The 14,816-nt window shown below is 38.8% G+C and overlaps 1 protein-coding gene across 1 annotated transcript in view; it reads left to right on the top strand.

Moving 5' to 3' along the window:
* LOC141103523 (calcium-activated chloride channel regulator 1-like) overlaps nt 1–14,816 on the top strand; it is a 118,594-nt gene that overhangs the window by 47,211 nt on the left and 56,567 nt on the right. The window contains exons 4-5 of the mRNA XM_073593200.1: nt 1,198–1,306; nt 10,697–10,880. Coding sequence (XP_073449301.1) covers nt 1,198–1,306; nt 10,697–10,880 — 293 coding nt within the window. The remainder of the gene's footprint in view (nt 1–1,197; nt 1,307–10,696; nt 10,881–14,816) is intronic.

The following is a 14,816-nucleotide window of genomic DNA, read 5'->3' as shown; positions in this document are numbered from 1 at the left end:
TCTTGGGCTACAATTATTGCTCTCGCTCTAACGATCGTGGTAATACCACACATTTGTGGTTTGAACACTGTTTTGATATGCGGGCGCTACTCGTGTATGCGTTCGCTTCTGCACGCGAGCTTGGCACGACGGGGCTTGTTAAAAAAAATGTTTTTCTTATTTATTTTACTTTTTTTTTTACACACTGTTCTCTTAAAAAAATAAATTGTGTCACTTTTATTCCTATTACAAGGAATGTAAACATCCCTTGTAATAGAAAAAAAGCATGACAGGACCTCTTAAATATGAGATATTTACACTAAAATGCAATAAGAAAAAGTCCCTTTAAGAGCTATGGGCAGAAGTGACATTTTGACGTCGCTCCCACTCTGCAATGGAGACGGGTGGGGGCCATCTTTCCCTCGCTCATCTCCATACCTAACAGGGAGAAGGATCCGATTGCCTCCTGTAAGCGGTGGAGGGCACCAGAGAGCGACAGGAGGGGGGGGAATCTGCCGCAGAGACCACTTTTATCCGAAACCGGACCACTCACTAAAGAAGAGGATACCGGGGTTATGGCAGCTGCCATAACAACAATATCCCTCTTCAAAGTGCCAACGTATATTGGCGTGAGCCGGTCCGGAAGTGGTTAATAAAAGAAAGTAATTTTTTTTTATTATTATAGATTGCATATTACTTTATTATTATTTATTTTTTATTATTTTATATAATTGTTTTATATTATTTTTGTACAGAGGGGGCCCTTCTGTCTGGCGGCCCAGAGCACTTTCCCCTTTTGCCCCCTTATAAATCTTTCACTGCCCATGCCACCTACAACTGATAGGTAAGTTAATTCATATACATTTTACTGCTTATCCACCCAACCTGCTGGGCTTCACAGGGAAAAAACATTCTGATGTGACTATAGCTACCCATATATCATTAATGTATTAAGTGCCTTTAGTTAAAGGTATGCTACTGTCACATTTGAATATTTACTATAGGCGATGCAATCAGTTTGCCATTTTTTTTGTACCCTGATATTGCTGCTGTGTAGCAGGCCACCCCACTGCTTGAAATGTTTTAGATGCCAGTAACCTGGGTTTTATTCACAGTTATCGTTTTAGTAATCACATTGTGTACCAGAAATTCCTCATAAACTTAATTCCCTTAATGCAGTTAAATGAGTTATTAAAAAAAAAAAAAAATGTTTTTTAGGTAGAGTATTGGTCCATGAATGGGCTCATCTCCGATGGGGGGTGTATGATGAATACAATGATGAAAAACCGTACTATGTTTCAGAATACGGAAAAGTAGAAGCCACAAGGTATGCAATATATTATGTATTATAATATGTAAGCCTAGTAGTCAAAGTTTACCAATAAAAAACGTAGAATATGTCTTCTGACCTGTTGCTAGTACTGCCCACTTCTTGGGTAAAGTGCCGCCTTTGTGTTAAGTGCCTGACACTTTCTTTTTTGTTTACAAAAGTTTTATTTGGAAGTTCAGGTAAACAGACAGTGGGTATAGTTATAAAAAAGTATATAACAACAATACATTTGAATGTTTATAAAGGTATTTAAAATTGCGTTACAAACATGGTAATAATAAATTTTGAAGACAAGTTTTTACAGGAATGATATATAGTATAGAGCGTTACTAGCATAAAAGGTTATAGGTATATATGATAATATTATATTAAGGTTTTTTAAGTTGGGTTCCAATAAGACCATTTCTTTTTGTGAATATGGATAGTGTCATTAAGAGTGTGATAAATCTATTCAGAAAGTTTGAGTAGTTCCATTCTGTTAATTACTTGTTGCCATGGTAGATTATTAGATTTCCAATTATAGGCTGTCATCCAGTGTATTGAGCTGCATAGGGAGTGGAACAGTCTCATACAAGGAGAGGGTATGTTTGGTATGTTAGCGTATAGCAAGCATATCTGAGGAGAGAGAGTAATTTTTTGTTTGGAAGAGTGTTCTATTATCTCAATTGCTTTGTGCCATATTTGATTGATATGATTGCAGCTCCAAAATATGTGTATGAGGGTACCAGAATCTGGGCATCCCCTAAAACATTTTGGAGAAATGGATGGATAATAAGTGTGAAGTTTCGAAGGGGTTAGGTACCATCTGGAGAATACTTTAATTGGGGTTTCTCTAAAAGAGATAGCTTTATTACTTTTGCGGAGATTGTCTGACATGGAATTCCACTCATCAACACTGAGTGAGATATCCATGTCCACTTCCCACTGAAGCATTTGTGTAGATTTATCTGGCACTCCAAAGTTGTTAAGGTAACAATACAGCCTAGAAATGAGGCCTCTGTCTCTAGAAGACAATATGCATATACTGTATGTTCAAAGGTCGTGTATGACGGATGAGTTGTGAGTGCGAAATATTTGGCGAAGAAGGATTTAATTAGATGGTAGTGGTGGAGTTCAGAAGTAGATAGATCGTGTGTGGCTTGTAAAGCAGAGAATGGGATAAAATCCCATTTTAATTGAAGGGATCTCAGTGTGGTTAGATTTTTATTGATGCAAGAGGAGAATGGTTGTCTATTATTGTAGGCATAGGTAAATCTAGGATCACCTAAGAAGGAGGCTAAAGGTGGTGTGTCTGAAGAGAGTTTGTATATATCTTTATACTTAATCCATAGTTGATAAAATTGGGCAATAATAATATTATGTTTAATAAGTTTGCTATAAGAGGTGGTATTGGACCATAATATTCCTTGTAGATGGAGTGGGAGAATGGATATGGATTCAAATATTTTCCATGGAGTGTCGTGGGTGGGGGTGAACCATTGGGTGAGTTGCGTAAGTAAGGTAATAGAGCCACAGGTTTGGAAGGCCTAGGCCGCCTGTGGATTGAGGTCTATGCATAAGGGCATAGCTACATCTGGGTTTTTTCTCTGCCCATATAAATTTGTTAATTTCTCTTTGAAATTAACAAAATTAACAAAGGCCAGATTTTGGGACATTAATAGGTAGGGCACGGAAATAATACAGGAGTTTAGGGAGAATCGTCATTTTAATAGCACATATTCTACCCAGGAAGGAAATATGGAAGGATGACCAGGATTTTAAAAGTGATGTTATATGAGAAAATAATGGGATATAGTTGGATTTATATAAGAGGTTGTGAGTTGAGGAGATTGTGACACCAAGATATTTAAATGATTGAGGACACCATACAAATGGGACATTTTTGGATAATAGGGATTGAATATTTTGGGTGTAGTTACTTAGTAAGGCTGAGCATTTATTGGTATTAATTTTAAGGCCTGAAATGGTGTGGAAAAATGTAAGTTCTTTTAGAAGAGATGGGATAGAGGTAAGGGGATCTGTAAGAAATAAAAGTGCATCATCAGCTTATAAGCCGAGTTTCAATACTTTATCTCCTTTTGTATATCCTTTTATATCTATGCTGTTCCTGATCTTGTGAGCTAAGGGTTCAATTGCAAGAGCAAACAAAAGTGGTGATAAGGGGCAACCCTGTCTAGATCCTCTACTGCGGGGGAAGAAGTCAGAGTTATGTCCAGGGATTTTAATTCTGGTTTGAGGATTATGATAGAGTGCGTAGAATCCTTGTAGGAATTTATCTGAGATTCCGTACTTGGGCAGAAGAAAGTTTAGGTATGACCAGCTGACGCTGTCAAATGCCTTATGAATATCTAAACTGAGGAGGCAAAATTGACGGGAGTGTAAATTTGCGTCTTGTATAATATTAGTGACTAGTCTAACATTATCAACTATCTGTCGACCAGGAATGAAACCAGTTTGGTCTATATGTATTAAATTTGTGATAACTGCTGCCAATCTATCAGAGAGTAATCTCCCAAGGATTTTGAGGTCGTTATTAAGGACTGATATGGGACGGTAGTTTTGGGGGAGGGAGTGGTCTTTGAGTGGTTTGGGGATAAGGGAAAGGTTAGCTAGAAGCATCTCATCTGGGAAGTGGTTGCCATTAAGAAAATGATTAAAGAGTTTGGATAGATAAGGGATTAAGAGAGAAGCGAATGTTTTGAGAGATTTAATTATTTTGATTATTTCTGCTTCTGTGCATGGAGCATTGAGGGATTCTATTTAGTGTGCATTAAGAGCAGGTAGTTGGATATAATCTAGCCATGATTTAGAGGGGTGATTAAGAGAGGGTTGAGGACTAGAAAGTAGATCCTTATAGAAGGAAGAGAATATGTTTAGAACTCCTTGGGGGTCGGTGATCATGTTCCCAGCCTGATCTCTAAGTTTATATATGTGAGGGGGTTTATGATCATGATTAAGTTCTTTTGCGAACATGGCTGAAGGGGAGTTACTATGTAGTAAAAATATAGCTTTTGAAAATCTAAGAGATTTTTCTGTATTTGCTGATAAAATAAGATCTAATGCCACGTACACACGGTCGGACTTTTCGTCTACAAAAGTCCGACAGCCTGTCCGACAGACTTCCGGCGGACTTTCGGCGGACTTGCGGCAGACTTTCTAACGAACGGACTTGCCTACACACGACCACACAAAAGTCCGACGGATTCGTACGTGATGACGTACACCGGACTAAAATAAGGAAGTTCATAGCCAGTAGCCAATAGCTGCCCTAGCATGGGTTTTTGTCCGTCGGACTAGCACACAGACGAGCGGATTTCGGGGTCCGTAGTTACGACGTAAAGATTTGAAGCATGTTTCAAATCTAAAGTCCGTCGGATTTGAGGCTGAAAAAGTCTGCTGAAAGTCCGGAGAAGCCCACACACGATCGGATTACCAGCCAGCTTTAGTCCGTCGGCGTCCGTTGGACTTTTGTAGACGAAAAGTCCGACCGTGTGTACGCGGCATAAAGCTTTACGTTTGTCTTGAATTTGTTTTGTGATTTCTTGAGTAGGGTTTTGTTGTAAAGAAGGTTTAACTCTCTAGTAAGACTTTTAATGTTTGTGAGTCTTTGTTTATTGCTGTTTGCCGCTAGGCTAATTAAATGACCGCGTAAAACAGCTTTATGAGCTGCCCAGAGAGTCGTAGGGGAGATGTCGTCAATAGCGTTTTCTATAAAGTAATTTTCGATGTGTGATGTGATAGATTGTGTTATTGATGAGTCAGTTAGAATTGAGTCATTTAGTCGCCAATTGTAAGGGGAAGGTGAGAGTCCTATGTGTGATGTTTCAAAAGAGGTAATATCATGATCTGACCAAGGGCAGGGATGGATAAGGGCTTTGGAGGAGTTAGCCAACAAAATGGGGGTGCAGAAAATATAGTCTAGTCTAGCATAGACTTCATGAAGATGAGAATAATGTGTATAGGCCCTAATCCCAACATTGTGAGACCTCCATGAATCGATGAGTTGAAATTTGGTTATGGATTGGTTCAGTGATTTAGAGAAAGCTTTAGAAGAGAGGGATGTTTTACTTCTATCAAGGGCTGGATGTGTGGTTAAGTTGAAATCACCGCCTAAAACTATGTGAGGAGAGCTGTATTGGTCAAGTTTATCAAAAAAATTCATGAAAAAGGTAGATTGAGACTCATTAGGGGCATATATCGATGCTATAGTTATCTCTTTGTTGTTGATCAGTCCTTTAATGATGATATAGCGACTATCAAAATCTTTGTATATGTTTTGTATGTCTAAGATAGTGGTGTTGCGGATGAAAATGGCTACCCCGCGGGTTTTGTTATGAAAAGTGGTATAATAAAATTGGTTATAGGTCTTGTCAAAATATTTGGAATGGTTAGTGGAAGCGAAGTGAGTTTCCTGCATGAGAATAACATCTGCTCCCAGCCTTTTATAATGTTGGAATGCTTTTTTCCGTTTATGGGGTGAGTTAAATCCCTGTACATTGTGTGATATAATTTTAAGAACCATTGGTCATGGGTAAGAAATAATGTTTATGAATAGAATCCATCTCGTGAATATGGTGAACTATAGATAGAGATAAATCTTGCGTGTGTTTAGTAAATTTAGTGACTATAATTTCAAAAGGCTGGGAGGAGTTATGCAAAAAAAGTTGGGGGAACAATCTGGAGTGCATATCGTACCATGAGAGTAACATATTGTAACAAAAGCAAATATAACATTGTTTTAACCATTGTAATTGAAAAATGTTATGAAAACTTCAGATTTTCAAGAAAACTTTATCATTTGCCTTAAGGGCAACATTGATGTATAAAACAAGAATGTAAAACAGAATCAAAGGGACAAGAAACATCTTGTCACTAAAATGTGAACTAAATTCCAAAGGACAAATCAGTCCTAATCCTGCAAGCATGGCCAGGTGCAACAACCCTACGAATAGGAGTGTCGCAGTTAACCGCAAGAGCAGGAGGGGGGACAATCCAGCGGTGGCGGACGAAACAGGCTATTTAGCTAAGATAGCATAAAATATCAAGAAATAGTAGCCAAGGGGGTGAATGGAAGAGGACGGGGAGTAGGGACGGAGGGGGAGGGGAGGGAGGGGAGGGGAGAGGGAAGGGGGGGTGGGGGGGAAGAGAGGAGGATGGAAGGGGATAGTTTCTTGTCTATTTCTGTCATTGGGGCTTAGGATCAACGTTTAAAATATGTCTGTATCAATAGAAGGAGACACAAAAGTGGAAGTTCGTATAGACAAGGAGTAAGAACCTCAATGGTTTCGACTTCAACAAAAATAGAAGAGAAAAATAAAAATAAAACGAATGAAGAGGACCATAGTTACGAGGTTCTGCTAGATTTCAATAGGGAGGTGCTTCAGACGTAAAGAAGAGTATCATGTGTATCCATTTTAGGAAGAGGTTGGTCTGGGGCGCCAGACGGTCGAGGTTGGCTGTAAAAAATGCCAGCAGGATCTCGTTAAAGGAAAAAGGAAAACATTTAGAACAAACTCAGATACTTCAAACAGCTAGACGATTGTTGTGTGTGTTCAGGAGGTGTGATCTTGAAAAGGTTGACACCATCTTCTTTGGTCATTTGTATTGCGTCTGGAGGATGGAGTAGACCAAATTGGGGAGGGTCTGGGGGTTGAAGGAAAGTGGTTAGGAGGTTCTGGTTCCAGCAGGCCCAGTTTCACAAGCAGTTCCTTGCCCTCAATAATATTGTATACGGTGTATGTGGAACCGTTGTATGGGATGGTGAGTTTAAATGGAAAACCCCATCTATATTTTATTCTTGCTGCTTGTAGGATACTGGTAACTTCCTTCATCCTGCGTCTTCTGTCTAATGTAGTAGGGGAGATATCCGGGTAAATCTGCAGCTTTTTACCATCTAGGGCAATATTGGGGGAGTTCCTCGCTGCACGCATGATGTCCTCTTTAACTAGGAAGTCTTTCATGCACATAATAATGTCCCTGGGTGGTTTATCTGAAGTGGGTTTAGGTTGTAAAGCTCTGTGGATTCTATCGCAAGTAAATGCTGATAAAGGCTTATCTGATAGGAGGTTATGAAATATCTTGGAGACTGTAGGCATAAGGTCTGTGACCGATTCTGGGACGCCACGTAGTCTGATGTTGGGGTGTCTATTTCTGTTGTCTAGATCTTCAACTTGAGCTTGCATAAATGCAAAGCTGTCTGCTAGTGATTCATAATCCTTCCTTGGGTCATTGTGGGCAAGTGAGAGTTCATCGTGTTTAGTTTCCAGTATGTCAGTGCAAGTGCCAATACTGGCAATCTCTTGAGACAGGGCTGTAGTGTTTCTGAACCTCACTTTCAATTTTGTCTACTAATTTGTCAAAAATGGTAGTTAGGCTGGCATCTAAGTCTGCTTTAGAGAGGGGAGAGGAGTACTCACTGTTCCCAGCGTTAGATAAATGGCTGGATGGATTGGATGAATGTTTTCCTGAGGCCGCCTGAGAGCTAGCGCTGGCGCCATCTTGGGACATCTTCCTGCTCTTTCTGTCTGCAGCGTCCAGCAGAAAGTTTGTAAGGTTGTGCTGGGAGCGATTAAAGTGTCCAGATTTCTTCACAGGCATGAACGGTGATGACCTCTAGGAGTTGGTGCTGTTTTCGCCGGGGTATATGCGATGTAGCCCTGGTGTTTTAGCCTGTATTGACTGGGACCGACGGAGCTGGAGTTACTCACGTCCTTCCCATATCGCGCCGCCAATGCACCCCAAGTGCCTGACACTTTCAAGTTACTTTATGTCTGAGGGTTCTTATAGTTTTAGAGAAAGCCCCTGGAGGCTGCACAGAACTCAAACTTGAGTTGGCAAAATAGCTCAAAAACTGTACATAAATAACAGTGGTGGTCATACTTAGTTCTGTTGAATTTGTCATGTTACAACCAAAAACGTAAATGTATTTTATTGGGGATTTTATGTGATAGACCAAGACAATGTGGCACATAATTGTGAAGTGCAGGGAAAATGATAAATGGTGTGCATTTGTATTCAGCCTCCTTTACTCTGATACCCTTAACTAAAGTCTAGTGAAACCAATTGCCTTCAGAAGTCACCTAATTAGTAAATAGAGTCCACCTGTGTGTAATGTAATCTCAGTGTAAATATAGCTGTTCTGTGAAGCCCTCAGAGGTTAGTTAGAGAACCTTAGTGAACAAACAGCATCATGAAGGCCAAGGAACACACCAGATAGGTCAAGGATAAAGTTTTGGAGAAGTTTAAAGCAGGGTTAGGTTATAAAAAAAATATCCCAAGCTTTGAACATCTCACGGAGCATTGTTCAATCCATCATCTAAAAATGGAAAGAGTATGGCACAACTGCAAACCTACCAAGACATGGCCGTCCACCTAAACTGACAGGCTGGGCAAGGAGAGCATTATTCAGAGAAGCAGCCAAGAGGCTCATGGTAACTCTGGAGAAGCTGCAGAGATCAACAGCTTAGGTGAGAGAATCTGTCCACAGGACAATTATTAGTCATGCACTACACAAATCTGGCCTTTATATAAGAGTGGTAAGAAGAAAGCCATTGTTGAAAGAAAGCCATAAGAAGTCCTGTTTGCAGTTTGCCAGAAGCCATGTGGGGGACACAGCAAACATGTGGAAGAAGGTGCTCTGGTCAGATGAGACCAGAATTGAACTTTTTGGCCTAAAAGCAAAACGCTATGTGTGGTGGAGAACTAACACTGCACATCACCCTGAATACACCATCCTCACCGTGAAACACGGTGGTGGCAACACCATGTGGTGGGGATGATTTTTTCAGCAGGGGCAGTGAAGAGTTGATGGGAAGATGGATGGAGCCAAATACAGGGCAATCTTAGAACAAAACCTGTTAGATTCTGCAAAAGACTTGAGACTGGGGGGAGTTTCACCTTCCACCAGGACAACGACCCTAAACATACAGCCAGAGCAACAATAGAATGATTTAGATGAAAGCATATTCATGTGTTAGAATGGCCCAGTCAAAGTCCAAACCTAAAACCAATTGAGAATCTGTGGAAAGACTTGAAAATTGCTGTTCACAGATGCTCTCCATCCAATCTGACAGAGCTTAAGCTATTTTGCAATGAAGAATGGGGGAAAAAAAAGTCACTCTCTGGATGTGCAAAGCTGGTAGAGACATCCCCAAAACGACTTACAGCTGTAATTGCAGTGAAAGGTGGTTCTACAAAGTATTGACTCCGGGGGGGGGGGGGGGGGCTGAATGCAAATGCACACCACACTTTTCACATATGTATTTGTAAAAAATGTTGAAAACCATTTATCATTTTCCTTCCACTTCATAATTATGTGCCACTTTGTGTTGGCCTATCACATAAAATCCCAATAAAATACATTTACAGTTTTGTAACATGATAAAATGTGGAAAATTTCAAGGGGTATGAATACTTTTTCAAGGCACTGTAAGTAATATAAAATCTACTCTATTAATTTGAGTAAAACCTACTATGTCAAACCGTTATGTAAATAAAGACAGAAAGGACAAAAGAATGCCAGAAAATCCAAAAGTGTGAATTATTGTATAGATTTCCTTTGATTCTGGCCTGTTCCACTGTTGCAGGATTTATAATGTCCCATATTCCACTTAGTTTTCAGGAGCATCTGCAATTTACCTTTGCACATTGTTAGTTTATTGGCGGTTTCACCATTATACACCCCTTCGTATACGGGAAGGCACCAACAACTGTCCTAGCCCAGCATATATCTGTCCTGGTATAGTATCCTTTTATTATCCAGCAGCCTCTTTTGAGGGCTGTTTGACTGTATACTACGTTGTAGGCAAGTAAGCATATGAGGAAATTGGATGAAGTTCCTATTTAAAACTGGAAGGAGCTAGACGTGGTGAATACATTTATTTTTATGTTTTTGGCAAGTACAAAATATAACTGTCGATCTTGCCAGAAATGTAGTGTCCTTGTCACTTTTTGTAACTTTAAAAAAAAAAGCCCAAAGAACTTTTTCTTTATTGTTAAAAATTCTACTGTTAGTGTGAATCTACTATGTAATGAAGATGAACAAAGGCAAACATGTTTGAAGTCCAGCGCATGCCTTAATCATTTCTATCCCCATAGGTTAAGTGGCAAAAAAAAACCCCACTGATATAAAACTGAAAAAAAGGAAAAGGAAAACAAGTCTGAAAGAAAGAAAATAATACAGCCACAGCATCTAAAGACTGATAAGCTACAATATATTAAATTTTTGGTTTTGGATGTAGATACACTTTAAGTTGTTAGGGATGTCCACAGAAACACTTTCCTTTAGTTTTTATAAATCATAAATAATGTAATTATAAAGTAATGGGCTTTGGTGATCACTTCCCAGTAACTTTACATGATGTGTACTTTTTGTTATTTGCTTTCTAGATGTCCTGCAGATATTTTTGGATATAACATTATCCAAACCGGCCAATGCCAAGAAGAATCATGTCCAACAGAGCATTGCCACTTCGATCCTGATACTGGCCTCTATGAGCAGGGATGTACATTTCTGCCTGATACATCCCAGTTTATGCGGGAATCTATCATGTATACACAGGCTTTGACTGATGTGAGTATTCAGCCTCTCGGTTTATTAAAAGGAAGTCAAAACAGTTAAGTACTGAAAATAATGCATTGTTAAATTTAATAAAAGCTTTCTTTCAATATTGTTACAAGCAATCAATGAAAATGTATTTTTCATTTAGTAAATGATTTACACTAAGCCAGTAATTCTTTATTTAATATGTGCAAACATTCTTTGTAGGTTAACATGGGATTGTACATGCCCACCCTAAAATGCACATGCACAAATGCTTTTAAAAGGTACCTTCTCCAAATGCTTTACAAAAGAAACAAAAACAAATTAAAAAAAAAAAGAACAGTTAGGCGAAGTCTTGTCCAAAGAAGAAAGTTGTCAGTTTTGAGCTGAAAGAGTTTAAAGAAGGTGACTTTATAATGTACTTGGGAAGAAAATTCCATATTTTTGGGGCATAAAAAGGAGAAGCCCCCATAAAATGTAAATGGGTTTGAGGGGCGCACAGTGTAGGTTATGGGGGGGGGGGGGAGTAGGGTGATAAAAGGTCAGACAAATAAAAGATTGCCTAGCCATGCAGAGCCTTATAGGGTGGATTTTGAAGTCATTGCAAAAACTTAAAGCACTAAGGGCTCATGTACACAGTGCAGTTGAAAACCTCTTCTGAACGCTGGAAATTGACAACTTTTACATACTGAGTTAATGCAAGTTTAGCACCAGTTATGAGGATTTGAGGTTAGAAGCTTTTTTTAAAGATAACCTCAGGAGACCCTCCTAAATGCCCACAATGCATGAAAAACAAGTAAATTATTAACTATTTCAGCAATTCTGTGAGAGAAGACAGAGCAGCAGCAAAAAGCCGTGTGCTTGTAGATAGCTGTCTTATTTTTTGTGTTTTTACTATGGATTCATCATGAACATCTAAAAGATATGCTGGTAGGTTGATTGGATCCTGTCTAAAATTGTCCCTAGTATGTATGAATGTGAGTTAGGGACCTTAGATTGTAAGCTCCTTGAGGGTAGGGACTGCTGTGAATGTACAATGTATATGTAAAGCGCTGCGTAAATTGACTGCGCTATATAAGTACCTGAAATAATAATAAATAATAATAATAATAATAATAATAATAACAACATGTGTGAGGAAATGCTACTGATGTTGCTGAGGCTCCAAAGACGTAGAACATTGCATGAGAGGACCAGAGTTCATTGCTACTGGGCTCATCCATTGATGCAGGCAACAGCATGTGATGAAATTTGTGTTTTTTCAAAATTTTTATATGTTCAAAAACTATCAGTAATGTTTTCCCCTTTAAAAACGCTTAAACGCAAATGCGCATAAACACGGTTTACCGCGGTTACAAGCAGTTACAAGCATTTGGCGTTTGAAATGCCAGTTAATTACAATCCTGAACGTAATTTTTCTGCTTTCAAAAAAATGCCTGTAACCACAACTGCTTCTAAACTATTATAAACAAATGAGTGTACATGTACACATAAGATAACATGGAGGAGAGCTCAGGGGCTGCTGAAAGAAAAATGCCCAACTGCTCCTAAACTTCAGTTTATCAGCTGTAGTGTACATGAGGCCTAATATGATTACTTACAATCGACCTTGTCAGGATTCCTCCTGCCGAATTTAGGACATACTGTAGTTTGCTTAGTGTGGATTTAGGTCAACAAATAGATCATTACAGTAGTCAAGTTAGGAAACACAAATATACTGATCAGCTTTTTAGCCACAGTTTATGATAACATAGAGCAGGAGTCTCTAAACTTTCCAAACAAAGGTCCAGTTTATTATTCTTCAGACTTTAGGAGGGCCGGACTGTGGACAGTGGGCGTAGAAAGGGACCCGACATCAGCTGGAAAAAATAATGCTCCATTGTTTCAGTAAGAGTAATTGAGCCCCATTATTGGTGTAAGTAGGAGGATGCCCCATCGTTGATATCTTTGGGCCCCATCCTTGGTGTCATTGGGCCCCATCGTTGATGTCATTGTACCCCATTGTTGGTGTCATTGGGAGGAATTGTGCCCCCTTCATTGGTTTCAGTGGGGGGGAATTATGCCCCATTGTTGGTATCAGTGAATGAAATAGTGCTCCAAGGGCTGGATAAAAGCAAGCAAGGGGCAGCATCTGTCTCTGAGCCACAGAATAGGGACCACTGACATAACAGAGCATAGCAGTGTTCATTTTGACGTAAAATTTCTATTTAGCTTTAGTCATACTCTTTTGACTAAAATGCCATTTTAATCTTAGTCGTATTTTAGTCATCCGAATTGTTTTAGTATTTTAGTTGACTAAAATCTCCAGTACATTATAATGTTCACAAAAAGGATATTGGGGAACTGGAGAAAGTGCAGAGAAGAGCGACCAAACTGATAAGAGGCGTGGAGAAGCTCAGCTATAAGGGATGATTAGCTGAACTGAGTTTTTTCTCTCTTGAGAAGAGGAGATCAAGGGGGATATGATCAACTTGTATAAATATATAAGTGGTCCATATAGTGAACTTGGTGATGAGTTATTCACTTTAAAGTCATCACAGAGGGCAAGGGGGCACTCTTTACGTCTAGAGGAAAAGAGATTTAATCTCCAAATACGGAAAGGTTTCTTCACAGTAAGAGCTGTGAAAATGTGGCATAGGCTCCCTCAAGAGCTGGTTCCCATTGTCTCTTGGGGTATCGGGAAGGTTTTTTTTTCCCCTACTGGAGTATATTGGTTCATGCTTTATTGGGGTTTTTTTTGCCTTCCTTTGGATAAACTGTGGGTATAGGATTTTTTCTGCTATTGGTTGAACTATTGAACTAGATGGACTTGTGTCTTTTTTCAGCCAGACTATCTATGTAGCTATGTAATCTCCGGTACATTGTAGTCCACTAAAATCTCCACTACCTTTTAGTCAACTAAGATCTTATGGGTTTAGTTAAATTGTAATGCATTATTTAAGCATTTCTCTGGCATTGCCAAACTCAATATATACTCCTGGAGTAAAAATCAAATAACATTTTGTTATCTATGGTAGTAAGGTTTTAAAATTGTGATATACTTCATATATATCATAGTATATATCATCAAGGGGGGAGGGAGCAAGGGGGCGGGATTTTGAGTGAGGCACGTGGTAGCAAAAGAATCATTTGGTGAATATAAATGGAGTTTATTGGTTGCCATAAGATAAGAGCAAGGTACATTGATAAATACACATTGGGGTAATGAATGGATAATACAATACATCTCAGTCATAACTTGAATATCACAAGAAACAGCAAGCAACAACTTTCCAAAGTGCACCAAATGTATGATAAGGATAAAATAGTAAAATATAGTAATGCCTGCAAAGACTCGGGCCTCTTGGATCCTTGGGTAGGGTATACGGTTAGCTAACAAAGCTTTATGAACATTGATGAGTAGCAAAGCGTATAGCAGCTCTACGCGTTTCGTGGCTGGAAGGCCACTCGTCAGGAGCCAGCACATGATGTTTCTAAGAGTATATATCATAGTTTGTAGATGGATATAACATTCACACAAACCAATTAATATACACTTATTGGGATTTTTGTTCACCAAAGACATGTAGCAGAATACATTTTGGCCTAAATTTATGAACAAATTTGATTTTATTGGATATGTTTTATAACAGAAAGTAGAAAATATTGTTTATTTTAAAATTGTCAGTATTTTGCCATTTATATGGCAAAAAAATAAAATACCACCAAAAGAAAGCTCTATTTATGTGGAAAAAAAAATTATAAAAATTTAATTTGCCTGCAGTATTGCATTACGGCGCAATTGCAAGTTAAATTAGCACAAGGCTGAATAGCAAAAAAAAGTCCTAGTTATGAAGGGGGTAAAACCTTCCAGAGCTCAAATGGTTAACTTGAACTATTATTAATTCATAAGCCATAACCATAAACACAAAATTAGCACAAAATCAGCAGAACTATGTTTTAATTCTAAAGGTCTTATGCTTTCAG

This window comes from Aquarana catesbeiana, linkage group LG07 (assembly GCF_042186555.1).
Source record: "Aquarana catesbeiana isolate 2022-GZ linkage group LG07, ASM4218655v1, whole genome shotgun sequence".
NCBI lineage: Eukaryota > Metazoa > Chordata > Amphibia > Anura > Ranidae > Aquarana > Aquarana catesbeiana.
Note: the sequence above shows the minus strand (reverse complement) of the source record. Positions and strands in the feature narration are given on the sequence as shown.